The sequence below is a fragment of the Danio rerio genome, chromosome 22 (assembly GCF_052040795.2).
Source record: "Danio rerio strain M-AB ecotype USA chromosome 22, GRCz13ab, whole genome shotgun sequence".
NCBI classification, from domain to species: domain Eukaryota; kingdom Metazoa; phylum Chordata; class Actinopteri; order Cypriniformes; family Danionidae; genus Danio; species Danio rerio.
In genome coordinates, this window is record NC_141042.1 from 41,206,074 (window position 1) to 41,221,047 (window position 14,974).

Consider the following 14,974-nt stretch of genomic DNA (forward strand, 5'->3'; position numbering starts at 1 on the left):
GGAGTCAGACACAATATTCATTCTGTCTCCACTGCAGCAGGACTTTATATTCTATACTGGACATTATTTCTGTCATTATTTAAGTCAGACCTTACTGTCCTAATGAAATCATCCTAAATCAAACCCTTTTGATTTGCTTGCACTATAAATAACAAGCCACGCCCACTGTTTTCTCATTTAATATTCTGTTTTTCTGGATCGCAGTATAAAATAAATGTTTCCAGCTTCTGGTTCATCCAGATTTTAATGAAGTCTAATGAATCTTCCCCAGATAGCATATGAATGTGGGCCACTTTAGGCAGTTATGCGGCATTGGTGGTCTTCCTTCGGCCCAGACAAAATGAGTGTGAGCCTGAAGTGGCCCACCTGTTCAATGGCAAAGGGAGGACAAAGATTCAAATTCATATATGGGCCATTTAAGGCAAGGATTTGGCACTTATGGCAAAATGTAATCTGAATGTGAGCCCAATTAGGTGTGATCTGGGTCTAAACCTAAAGTGGCTCACTTATGTAAGTGCAAATATGGCCCAGTTATCTTAAGACATATGTGGGCCACTTTTGGCAAATATTTGGCACAGTAAGCTCTCACTATTGCGGCTGTGAGCCTAATGTGGCCCAATGAAAATATGGCATGTGTGGCCCAGTTTTTTTAAAACATATGTGGGCCACTTTTGGCAAATATTCAGCACAGTAAACTCTGGCTAATGCAGCCATTAGCCTATAGTGGCCCAGAGAAGATATGGAAAATGTGGCCCAGTTATCTTAAAACATATGTGGGCCACTTTTGGCAAATATTCAACACAGTAAGCTTTGGCTAATGTGGTTTTGAGCCTATAGTGGCCCAGAGAAGATATGGAAAATGTGGCCCAGTTATCTTAAAACATATGTGGACCACATAGCCTAAAGTCACCATCATGGAGAAAAGTGTTTGCTTTAGTTGGGCTCATAGCCCTGAACCTCTTAATAAACATTTTCTTTTGGGCTTCTGAAACTTTTAGGAACTTTGCTCAAAAAGTTTGTTCATTACAGCAAACAAAATGAAGTGAGGCACAACCTGTGATGAAATAATATAATTCACGTATGTTTACCAACGTTTAATCCATTATCAGAAGTAATAGGCTTGGTCTGGGCCAGCATAAAAGCAAACTGTGGCTCAGAATAGGGTCAGTTCTGGTTGATTTGGTAGAATTCTGGCTGACATGTGATCTTGCTTTGGCTTAATTGTGGCCCAGTTCTGGCAAATAGGAGCGGACCGCCCTAGAGCCATCATTTTATTCAGTTTGTGGTCCAGATGTAAGTGTCTGTTGTGGGTCGGATGTGGGCCAGAATAAAAGCAAACTGTGGCCCAGAATAGGGTCAGTTCTGGTTGATTTGGTTAAATTCTGGCTGATATGTGATCTTGCTTTGGCTTATTTATGGCCCAGATCTGACAAACAGGAGCGGATCGCCCTGGAGGCATCATTCCATTCAGTATGTGGTCCAGATGTAAGTGTCTGCTGTGGGCCGGATCTGGGCCAAAATAAAAGCAAACTGTGGCCCAGAATAGGGTCAGTTCTGGTTCATTTGGTAGAATTCTGGCTGACATGTGATCTTGCTTTGGCTTAATTGTGGCCCAGATCTGGCAAACAGGAGCGGACCGCCCAAGTGCCATCATTCCATGCGGTATGTGGGCAGGATGTGAGTGTGTGGCGTGGGCCAGATTTGAGCCTCATGAATTTCGCTAGCTGGGCCAGGCTTTTAAAGCTGCGTTTGGTTTATTGACAGTGTGTTTGTATCATCTTTGACTCTATCGGCCCCCATAAATGCCTTCCAAATGTGCTTTCTTTGTTTGCCTTTTTTCTTCCCAAATCCTGAATTGTGATGAAATGGAAAAAAAGGTGTGCCTCGGCTTTGTTGGCAGGCGAGAAACAGATTCCAGCGAAGGGGGAGGATAAAATCCAGACTAAAGGGTTTGGAGGGAGGGAAAGATTCCTTCCAGCGCTGCGTACAGTAGACGCCAAGAGTATCTCAGCATATAGAGTTACAGGCAGGTTTAACATCTCATCTCCACTCACAGATACAGTTGAAGACAGAATTATTTGACGTCCTGTGTATATTTTTGTCCAATTTCTGCTTAAAGGAGAGGAGATTTCTAGGTCAAACTTTATTTTGATGATTGAATTTAAGTTACATTGCAACTAATTCTCAGTAGATTATTCGTAGACTGTTTAATTGGGTTAGGGTTAGTGCAAGTTGACTTGCAAAGTTTCTTATGGTCAGTTAAATATCTGTTGAAGAAGATATTAGGCAGACAGTCTACTAATACTCAAATGGACCATCAAAATAAAGTGTTACCGATTTCTTCAACACATTTCTAAACATAATAGTTTTAATTACTCATTTTGCTAGCTGGGTGTCATTTATTTTGCTACAAATACTCTTGTTATTTCTTCAGCTTTGGCATGTAAGTGAGACACTCGATTGCACTTTGGCGCTGTGGTGACGGCTTAGATTGCACATCATATTCGTTATGTTTGCAGCTTTGTATGGCAGCATTGTTTACACACAGTTCGTGTTTTGTCTGTTTTCTTGTTACCGTCCTCTTCAGTAACTTGAAAGCCAAAATGTTGCCAGATGTTGGACTTATTAGAGGACGAGACATCCTCTATTTCAGCTACACTCATATTGGCCTGCTACTGCTGCTAGTTTAAGCAATCTGAAGGCATGGGACAGCAGGTGGAACGTAGCTCACCCAATAAGAGAAAACAGAGGCCGTAACGCTACGATGACATTTTTGTATTGCAATAAATTGATCCACGATATATTGTTAATTAGGCAAGTTAATGTAATTCGGAAACTCACTGTGTAGCAGTGGTTTGTTCTGTAGACTATCCAAAACAAGCTTAAGGGGGCTAATAATATTGACCTTAAAATGGCTTTTAAAAACTGCTTTTATTCTAGCCGAATTAACCAAATAAGGCTTTCTCCAGAAGAACAAAGATTGTAGGAAATACTGTGAACAATTCCTGAATCTGTTCAACATCATTTAGGAAGCCTTTAAAAGTCACTTTAGGCTGAATACTAGTGTCTTGAAGAATATCTAGTCTAATATTATGTGCCGTCATCATTGCAAAGAGAAAAGAAACCAGTTATTAGGGATGAGTTATTAAAACTATCCGAAATTGAGGGAAAAATATACAGGAGGGTGAATAATTCAGACTTCAACTATATTTGTAATACTTCAAAATGTGTAAATGAAAGCAGTGTCAGACGTTACTATAAGGAGGAAGTTGTCCTGATCTGTGTGTGAATGTGAATAAAGCTGCTCAGCTTGAAATAATGACGTGTCCTATAATCCAACCTGCTCCACTCGTTCAAACGGCTGATCTTTCTCCTCTTAACTCTTTTTTTTCTGTTCACCAGCTTCTTATGACTCAAGCGCTCAGGGGTTTTATTGTTTTTGAGATGGCCGTGTCCTCCATTTTGGCTCTAGCAGAAGTTCAGAACAGGCTCAACAGAGCATAGATGCACTGCAAGAAATGCTCTTCCTCCCGGGTGTCAGAGCTCCTCACCCTGTCTATAAGAGTTCGCACTGCCACCCTTCGAAGGAAACTCATTTCGGCTGATTGTATCTGAAATCTTGTCCTTTCAAAGCTCATGACCATAGCTGAGAGTAGGAACGTAGATTGACCGGTAAATTAAGAGCTTTGCCTTTCGGCTCAGCTCCTTCTTCACCACAACAGATCTGTGCATCCACCGCATTACTGCTGCCGCTGCACCAATCCGCCTGTCAATCTCACGCTCCATCCTTCCCTCACTCATGAACAAAACGTTTGTTGTTGGTTTAAGAAATGAACCAATGAGTTTTTAAAGCAAACAACAATCTGCCAGGAAAACTGAGGAAAACAATCCAGTTTTTCCTTTAGGCATAAGATTATTGAGCTTGTTTTAAGCAGATACTCGCTTCATTTCAGAGATGGAATATTAAATACTTCATTACTGTACTTAAGTAGATTTTTCGGGTGTCAGTACTTTACTACACCATTTATTTTTCGGACAACTTTCTACTTTTACTCCTTACATTTAAAGCGGTTGGCAAAATGACCGTAATAGTAATACGCATGCTCAACAATGCACTGCTGCCGTCTTGACTGAAGTGCTGCTGCCTTGAGTAGTAAAACAGGTAGGGGAGGGGGGCGGTGGCGGCGCCTCAGGGAGACGTGGGATGTCTAAATATGTGGGATGACTTAATATACTGCATGATTTCAAATGTAAACTCACGGGACGCTGATGCATACAGATACATTGCAGTCGCTGGGCACGATTGTAGATGTTTACAGGGGGAAAACGGACACATACAGCCGAGAGCAGAAGTGTACATGCGCTGTATAAAAAGGCACATAACCATTTTAAAAAGAGCCGGATGTTAATGTGACTAAACTTTTAAAATAGACTTTTAAAATAGACCTCCATATGTCTTGTTTGTCTAAAAAATGCTTCTTAATTTCAACATTTGAGCTGTTTGGACCAGAAACACGGCACAAACTCTAAATAAGAAAGCATTTCTTGCACTGATTATGGGCACAGGATGTCCCGTAACGTCTCGCAGACGTTTGGGACTGGATATTGTTCTTTTCTCCTGTCATTTCTGCTGAGCGTGTTGGACAGCTGATGGCGTTTCTGGGAAATCAATGAAACAAGAAGCGCATTGTTGGTGTGGCTTTAGCAGCTCAATAGAGTCTGTCCAATCTCTCTTTCTCTCTTGGCTTAGTTCCTTATTTATCAGGGGTCGCCACAGTGGAATGAACCGCTAACTATTCCAGCATATGTTTTGCGCTGCGGATGGCCTTCTGGGCGCAACCCACTACTGGAAAACACCCATACACATTCATCCACACACATACACTAAAGCCAGTTCATCCAGTTCCCTGATAGTGCATGTGTTTGGACTGTGAGGGCACCTGGAGGAAACCCGAGGAAAGAACATGCAAACTCCACACTCTATATATTATTTCTTTATACTATTTCAAATGACTAAAATGTCAATAAAAGTCACTTTCTTAAACTGTAGAGTTGAATTTACGACATCAAAAGTGGACAGAGCAGAGATCAGCATCCCGTAATGCAGATCTTTTTCAGTGTGTATCAAAGGTTTCCTCTTCATCTGGCCATATAAGTCCATCTTTCCTTCTCCCAACTGGCTTGTTTGCCAACTCCTCCACCTCATCCATAACACCAGCCTCACCTCGAGGATCCTTCTGATGTTTGCAATCTTCTAAAGCAAGCAAACCGTGACAATCCTCGGCTCCTGCTTGCTGATTAATGCAGTTTATTTCATTGTTAGAGACCGGTTTGCGTGCATAATGCAGATGTGTTGATAAAGCGTTGACTTTTTGACCCGGTTTATCATAATGTGTCGTCTTCCCGCTCACCGCACTATTGACTGGCTGAAATTGTCCACAGCAGGTCTGGAAAATCACTGCGTTTTGGTCTAACAAGGAAATTGGGTTAGTGCCAGTCTGAATCTGTTCACTTGTGCGTTATGTAAGCCTCCCCGACAGAAAGCCATTTATAGTAGAGCTGCCGTACACACACACGATCATGGGCTGTTTTTTATTTTGATTGATTCTTTAACATGTTTGAGTGGTAATGTGCTGATTTACTTTGTCAAACTCTGGGTTGGAGATTTGAGAGCAGTTCCAGCATTATGGATGTGGCATTTGCAGTAAACTCTCACAGAGAGAGTATATGTTCACATTATACTGAAGCATCGGTTAATATTCTCCAGAACCACTAAGCACAGAGTTCTGGGATGAGACAAATATCAATCTGTAAACATGTTTAATATTGTAAATGAGGGAAATAAGCATGTCTTATAGATGACGTGTGCAGAAAAGTCTTGGCCCAGATTACCATTACATTTTACATCTGGCCCACATATTAGCTATTATTACCATCTGGGTCGAATCCTACATTTTACATCTGTCTCACATATCACTTATTAACATCTGGGCCAAATACTACATTTTACATCTGGCCCAGATATCAGTTATTACCATCTGGGCCAAATACTACATTTTACATCTGTCCCATATATTAATTATTACCATCTGGGCCAAATACTACAGTTTACATCTGTCCCATATATTAATTATTGCCATCTGGGCCAAATACTACAGTTTACATCTGTCCCATATATTAATTATTGCCATCTGGGCCAAATACTACAGTTTACATCTGTCCCATATATTAATTATTGCCATCTGGGCCAAATACTACAGTTTACATCTGTCCCATATATTAATTATTGCCATCTGGGCCAAATACTACATTTTACATCTGTCCCATATATTAATTATTACCATCTGGGCCAAATACTACATTTTACATCTGTCCCATATAATAATTATTGCCATCTGGGCCAAATACTACATTTTACATCTGTCCCATATATTAATTATTACCATCTGGGCCAAATATTACATTTTACATCTGTCCCATATATTAATTATTACCATCTGGGCCAAATATTACATTTTACATCTGTCCCATATATTAATTATTGCCATCTGGGCCAAATATTACATTTTACATCTGTCCCATATATTAATTATTGCCATCTGGGCCAAATACTACAGTTTACATCTGTCCCATATATTAATTATTACCATCTGGGCCAAATACTACAGTTTACATCTGTCCCATATATTAATTATTACCATCTGGGCCAAATATTACATTTTACATCTGTCCCATATATTAATTATTACCATCTGGGCCAAATACTACATTTTACATCTGTCCCATATATTAATTATTACCATCTGGGCCAAATACTACAGTTTACATCTGTCCCATGTATTAATTATTACCATCTGGGCCAAATACTACAGTTTACATCTGTCCCATGTATTAATTATTACCATCTGGGCCAAATACTACATTTTACATCTGTCCCATATATTAATTATTGCCATCTGGGCCAAATACTACAGTTTACATCTGGCCCACATATGAATTATTACCATCTGGGCCAAATATTACATTTTACAACTGTCCAATATATTAATTATTACCATCTGGGCCAAATACTACATTTTACATCTGGCCCACATATTAATTATTACCATCTGGGCCAAATATTACATTTCTGGGCCAAATACTACAATTTACTTCTGGCCCAAGTATTGTGTGCCGCCTTAAGGACGATGCCATCTCTACCAAACCAGGGCCATTTTTGGCCCACATGCTGTATGCCAGTGCGGATGAATGCCTGCTGTGCCAGATTTATGCCAAATCTGGGCCAGAATTCTCTGAATTCTCAGAGGCCTTCCTAAAAAATCAGCATATGTTATAAACATATATTACAAAAAAAATTAGCCTTTTTGTGTATTTTTGTGGTCGTGAGTTTATAAGATATGATGGCAGACATCTTAATTCTGTAATAGATCAGCTAAATGGATTCAAACATGGTAAAACTAAGCTATTTAACTCTAGCTGAGCTGTAAAATGAGCCTATTTAGTAATAAAAAGCTGTGTTCCTATCAGGCGGATCATAAATGCTTTTCTCTTAATGAAGCAAGAGTTAAAATCGAATTAATAAAAGTTTCACTGGTTCTGGTTTTCACCAAGCAGAACTGAACACAGAGCCGGGTCACGTGCTTCACGTTAGGCTTTTTTTATTTTGAAGTAAGCTGCACATTAATCAGGGAATGAGCTCGAGCTGCTGCCGTGATCTGGAGAGTTTTGTTTGTGTCGTCTCCCACAACTCTTTCAGCGCACATCTGGCTTTTACAGGAATGTTCTCTCCATGTGAAAGTGGTTTACCCGACAGATAAACACACCGCACACACACACACACATGCTCACGGGTCATAGACACACACACACAGACACAGTCTCTCTCTCTCTTCTCAGGAGCTCAGCAAAGTATTAGCTGAAGAACTCTTGTCGCATATATAGGAATCTGATGTATGGCAATATATTCAAATTACATACGGTATATGACATGTCATATATGCAACAAATAAGGCTATATATGATCATATATGGTTAAAGTCTGAAGTATTACCTCCTCTGGATATATTTTTTGCTCAATTTCTGGTTGATGGAGAGCAGATTTTTGTTCAAAACATTTGTAAACAATAATAACTCATAACGTAAACATAACATTTTAATAACTCATCTCTAATAACTGATTTGTTTTCTCTTTGCCATGATGACAGTAAATAATATTAGACTTGATATTCTTCAAGACACTAGTGTTCAGCTTAAAGTGACATGTAAAGGCTTCACTAGGGTAATTAGGGTAAACTTAGGGTAATTAGGCAAGTCATTGTATAACAGTGGTTTGTTCTGGAGACAATCCAACACTAAAATTGCTGAAGGGGGATAATCATATATCATAATTGGCTTCATCACTCTGTCTCCCCTCCACCAATCAGCTGGTGTGTGGTGTGCGGTCTGGCTGCCGTCTCATCATCCAGGTGGATGCCGCACACTGGTGGTGGATGAGAGGATTCCCCCCCATTGTGTAAAGCACTTTGAGTGTCCAGAAAAGCGCTGTATAAATGTAAGGAATTATTATTATTATTATTATTATTATTACTATTATTACTTTTATTATTATTATATTGACCCTAAAATGGCTTTAAAACAATTAAAAACAGCTTTTATTCTAGTCTAAATAAAACAAAATGTATTATAATATTATAGAAAATACTGTAAAAAAATTATTGTAAAAAATTATTAATAAAAATTAAATATTAGATAATAATATATTCTATCTTACAATTTTTAATGACTAATATCTTGCAAAATATCTATAAAAATGAGAACATTTTTATTACAATATATTATTTCATAAAAATATAACATTTTGTTTATTTATCTCAAAAACTTGATTATTAAAATGTTGTCAGCAAGTTATTTGAGCAGACTTTGTTTTTTCCAGTAAGCATTTTCGGTTGATAATAAAAATAATAATAAATAATAATAATAATAATAATTGTGTGTTTTATTTGTATTGTGCTTATCTAAATTCCAGATCACTACAATAGAAGATATTAAACGCATAAAATAAGAATAAAAACGTTCTAAATACAGAAACAGTACACAACAAACTATCGCTTCAGTAAATATGTCTTAATCGACATTTTAACTTGATCCAACGTTGGTGTTTTTTTTTTTTTCAAATATTCCATAATGCATGCATATATAAGCATAGGTGTACACGAGTGGAATATCCACAGAGCCGAACACTGAGCTATTTTGACCTTTGACTGTTGCATTGGGTCGGCACAGCAACAAACAAACGCTTATTAAAATTAATGGGTTTCATAGCGCAGTGCTTTCTACCTCCATTGTGAAAGACAATTTACTCTGCTTGTATATTATATATGTGTAAACAAATTCAAAACATGGCTTCAGTGTAAACAAATATGGCTGCAGTGTAAACAAACATGGCCGTAGTGTAAGCAAACATGGCTTCAGTGTAAACAAATATGGCTGCAGTGTAAACAAACATGGCCGTAGTGTTAACAAACATGGCTTCAGTGTAAACAAATATGGCTGCAGTGTAAACAAACATGACCGTAGTGTTAACAAACATGGCTTCAGTGTAAACAAATATGGCTGCAGTGTAAACAAACATGGCCGTAGTGTTAACAAACATGGCTTCAGTGTAAACAAATATGGCTGCAGTGTAAACAAACATGACCGTAGTGTTAACAAACATGGCTTCAGTGTAAACAAATATGGCTGCAGTGTAAACAAATATAGCAGCAGTGTAAACAAAAATGGCTTCAGCGTAAACAAATATGGCTTCAGTGTAAACAAATATGACTTGTGTAAGCAAATATGGCTGCAGTGTAAACAAATGTGGCTGCAGTGTAAACAAATGTGGCAGTAGTGTAAACAAACATGGCCGTAGTGTTAACAAACATGGCTTCAGTGTAAACAAATATGGCTGCAGTGTAAACAAACATGACCGTAGTGTTAACAAACATGGCTTCAGTGTAAACAAATATGGCTGCAGTGTAAACAAACATGGCCGTAGTGTTAACAAACATGGCTTCAGTGTAAACAAATATGGCTGCAGTGTAAACAAACATGACCGTAGTGTTAACAAACATGGCTTCAGTGTAAACAAATATGGCTGCAGTGTAAACAAATATAGCAGCAGTGTAAACAAAAATGGCTTCAGCGTAAACAAATATGGCTTCAGTGTAAACAAATATGACTTGTGTAAGCAAATATGGCTGCAGTGTAAACAAATGTGGCTGCAGTGTAAACAAATGTGGCAGTAGTGTAAACAAACATGGCCGCAGTGTAAACAAACGTGGTTGCAGTCTAAACAAACATGGTTGCAGTCTAAACAAACATGGTTTCAGTGTAAACAAACATGGCTTCAGTGTAAACAAACATGGTTTCAGTGTAAACAAACATGGCTTCAGTGTAAACAAACGTGGTTGCAGTCTAAACAAACATGGCTGCAGTCTAAACAAACATGGCTGTTGTCTAAACAAACATGGCTGCAGTGTAAACAAACATGGTTTCAGTGTAAACAAACATGGCTGCAGTCTAAACAAACATGGCTGTTGTCTAAACAAACATGGCTGCAGTGTAAACAAACATGGTTTCAGTGTAAACAAACATGGTTTTAGTGTAAACAAACATGGCAGCAGTGTAAACAAGCATGGCTGCATTGTTAAGAAACATGGCCGCAGTGTAAACAAACGTGACTTCAGTGTAAACAAACATGACTTCAGTTTGTTCTCCATATTGAATTGCATGTTAGTGAAGTGTGTTGTGTGATGGTTGTGTGTGTGTGTGTTTTGTGTTTATGCAGTGCTGAACCAGCAGGCGCACCAGCAGCAGCAGCAGCAGCACCTCCAGCAGCAGCAGCAGCAGGTCCCGGTGCAAGTCCCGGTGCAGGCCCCTCAGCAGCAGAGCTCCCAGCCCATGATGAACCTGAGCGCGCAGCAGCACCAGCAGAAGATGAGGCTCCAGCGCATCCAGATGGAGAGAGAGCGCATCCAGAGGAGACAGGAGGAGCTCATGCGACAGGTGAATGCACTACATACAACACACATGCAGTGGGGGAAATATGTGTTGAACACATCATCATTTTTCTCAACGCATATTTCTAAAGGTGCTGTTGACTTGATATGTTCACCAAATGTTGGCAATTCATATATGCGAAGAAAACAAAAGTAATTAGTTTACAAATGAAGTTAAAATGAAATGATCCAGAGAAACAGTATTGAACACATGAAGAAAGGAAGGTGTAGAAAGACATGGAAAGCCCAGACAGCAGCTGAAATCTCTCAGTAGTTCTTCAGCAAGCCTCTGCCCTTCCTCAGTGTAAATGAACATCAGCTGCTTCAGTCCAACATCTACATTAGCAGGAGGATGAAGATGAACCCATTTCAGCAAGACAATGAGCCAAAACACAGCCGAGGAGACTCTCAGATGCTTTCAGAGAAAGAAAATCAAGCTTTAGAATGGCCCAGCCAATCACCTGACCTTAATCCAATAGAAAATACAAGATAAAGCTCAGATTTGATAGACAAGACCCACAGAACAATCAAGATTTTGACACTGTGTTGAAGTGTGTAAGAAACTTCAGGTATGTCGCAGGGAAACTCGCCCCCACCGCTTTTCAGGTACATTGCACGCACACGCCCCCATCGCTCTTCAGATAGGTCGTGCGCAACTCCTCGCCCCCAACCGCTCTTCAGATACATCGCACGCACACGCCCCCACCACACCATTATAATTGAGTGTGTATGGGTGTTTCCCAGTACTGGGTTGCAGCTGGAAGGGCATCCGCTGTGTAACACATATGCTGGAATAGTTGGCGGGTCATTCCGCTGTGGCGACCCCTGATAATTAAGGGACTAAGCTGAAGGAAGATGAATGATTATTATGTTTAAAATCATTTCATAATGTATATCACGTTGTTTATTTCTAGTAATGCTGGTAAACTCAAACAAAATGTTGCATTGGCACAAATGTAAATAATTAACTAAGAATAAATGACTTGCTAAACTAACTGAAAACTGCACATTTGAAATAAGATAACGTTGAACATCTTTCGTCTCTCTATTAAATATAATATGTAAATATGCCAATAAGAAGTGTTTGTTCCCAAAAGGGAGACGTAGGGCTGAAATAAATTAATTCCAGCACATAGGCCAGTTTTAATAACGCGTGTTTCACTGTGGCGCCCCCTGCTGGTGCTGATGTTCAGCAGCATAAATCAGCGATTGAGAAAGACCTCACACAGAAAGTGTTTATCTTCTGCCTCTCTGACTCTCTGCTGACTCCATTAACTCCGCTTGTGATGATGGACGTGTTTTTATGCCAGAGCACATGCTGTTTGCGCACCGAGACTGAAAAAGGAGGTTAAAAAGATGATTCAGCTGCTGGTTTCTGCTGCTGGATGTCCTGGATTGTTGTCATGCAGCTGTTTCTGTGAACACACTCCACCCTCTAACTCACATGCTCACAGACACACTCACATATATATATATATACAGCTGAATCAGAATTATTAGCCCTCCTGAACTCCATGATGACAGCACATAATATTAGACTAGATATTCTTCACGACACTAGTATTCAGCTTAAAGTGACATTTAAAGGCTTGACTAGGGTAATTAGGGTAAAGTTAGGGTAATTAGGCAAGTCATTGTATAACAGTGGTTTATTCTGGAGACAATCCAAAACTAATATTGCTGAAGGGGCCAACAGTATTCACGTAAAAATGGGTTTAAAACTGTTAGGTAGTGCTTTTATTCTAGCCGAAATTAAACAAATAAGACTTTCTGTAGAAGTAAAAATATGATAGGAAAAATTCCTGAATCTGTTCAACATCATTTGGGAAATATTTGAAAAAAATACATAAGTAAATTCACAGCAGGGTGAATAATTTGGACATCAACTGTATATGACACTGGGAATAGTCAAAAATACAATGTTTGTCTCCTTAGTAAATTAAGCAACCCGGGCTCATTGTGGAAACATAGCCCCGCGGACGTTTCTGCGGACCGCGAGATACGTCCCGGGAGGTACGTATTCGAGCGTTTTTTGTTTTCGCGGATCCGCGAGAGCCCGCTGTGCACGCTTTTTCGCGTCTCGGGCGCCTCTCGGGAGTGCGCGCCGTTCGCGCCCGCACTGTTCTCGCGCGAAAAGCCGCCGGATCGGCTGACCCTACCGCCCATCCTCTTCCTCCTCCTCCTTCCCTAAACCCGAGCGACGGTTTGCAAAAGCCGTCCAGAAAAACAAACAAAAAAAAAAAGCAAAAGCCCTCGTCTTCGATTTCGACCGCGTTTTCGGATCCCGCTGCGTTCTCGCTCTTATTTTTCGGATTGCGTTTTTCATCTTACCTGATTTCTGGAACCGCTGTTCCCCGGACTGGATCCCGGTCGTCGACCCTGCGGTCGGCTCCTCCTCCTCCGGGACCTCCGCTCTGCAGACGCAACACTGTGAGCTAAGCGGACAAACTGGTTGCATCGGGAAAGCCCTCCACTCGGAGGCGAGCCGTCGGCCGGCGAGCGCGAAGAGGAGGAGCAGAGCGGCGCCACACCGCCCCGTAGCGTTCGCTCGAAAAAACCTAAATGCATCCGTACGTACCTCCGGCCACATAAATCGCGGTCTCCAGAAACGTCCGCGGGGCTACGTTTCCAGAATGAGCTTGGGTTGAAATTAAGTCATTCATAAACATATCTAAACTTTATTTTTTATTAGTAATATGCATTGCTGGGAAGTTGAACCTTGTGTGGACAACTTTCAGAGGGATTGTCTGAATATATTGATTGTGTAGATTGCGTCTCAGCTAGATAATATCCAATCATAACAAACCATACTTAGAGTATTTAGCCTATTTATCAAAACCTAGTTAGTGGTTTGACCGTTCATTGTCATTTGTTGTGTCAAATGAATCAAAAGACTTTACTTCCACACGAGCACAATAAGACCTGAGATGTATAAAGTACTAGAGACCCAGACTTAATAAAAGTACAAGAGCTGATCCAGCTGTGGTGATTGGGGTTACAGTGTGTGTGTGTGTTTCTCCAGGAGGTGGCGCTCCGGCAGCTCCCCATGGACTCTGATAATCTGCCGCCAGTGGCTCCAGCCATCGGCTCTCCAGCGATGAGTGCGGGAAACATGCCCAATAACAGCGCAGACCCCTTCCTCAACAGGCAAGAGTCCAATACACTGATACAAATGTGTATTATGGTTGGGGTTAGGGCTATGGTTAGGCCATAAACACTACCATTAACCCTATAAAAAAGTGTTTGGGACATATCAGGACACAAATGTGTAATATGGTTGAGGTTAGGGCTATGGGTAGGCCATAAACACTATCATTAACCCTATATAACAGTGTTTGAGACATATCAGGACACAAGTGTGTAATATGGTTGAGGTTAGGGCTATGGGTAGGCCATAAACACTATCATTAACCCTATATAACAGTGTTTGAGACATATCAGGACACAAATGTGTATTATGGTTGAGGTTAGGGCTATGGGTAGGCCATAAACACTATCATTAACCCTATATAACAGTGTTTGAGACATATCAGGACACAAGTGTGTATTATGGTTAGGGTTAGGGCTATGGTTAGGCCATAGACACTATCATTAATCTTATATAAAAGTATTTGAGACATATCAGGACACAAATGTCTATTATGGTTAGGATTAGGGTTGTAGGTAGGCCATTGATAATATTTTTAGCCAGATATAAACTTGTTTGTGACATATCAGGACACAAATGTCTATTATGGTTAGGGTCAGGGCTATGGGTAGGCCATAGATACTATCATTAACCTTAAATAAAAGTATTTGTGATATATTAGGACCCAAATGTGTATTATGGTTTGGGTTAGGGCTATGGTTAGGCCATAGACACTATCATTAACCCTATATAAAAGTGTTTGAGATGTACAGTATCAGGACATAAGTGTGTATTATGGTTAAGGTTA

The 14,974-nt window shown here is 40.0% G+C and overlaps 2 protein-coding genes across 6 annotated transcripts in view; one reads left to right on the forward strand and one right to left on the reverse strand.

Moving 5' to 3' along the window:
- mark1 (MAP/microtubule affinity-regulating kinase 1) overlaps window positions 1-14,974 on the reverse strand; it is a 426,664-nt gene that overhangs the window by 67,258 nt on the left and 344,432 nt on the right. The gene's annotated exons all lie outside the window — the stretch shown is intronic.
- The window catches only part of wwtr1 (WW domain containing transcription regulator 1), a 72,685-nt gene that overhangs the window by 49,621 nt on the left and 8,090 nt on the right, over window positions 1-14,974 (forward strand). For 2 of the 4 annotated variants that reach the window (NM_001037696.2, XM_087303092.1), the window contains 2 exon segments: window positions 10,829-11,046; window positions 14,062-14,186. In NM_001037696.2, the coding sequence (NP_001032785.2) occupies window positions 10,829-11,046; window positions 14,062-14,186 (343 nt within the window). 4 annotated transcript variants of the gene reach the window in all.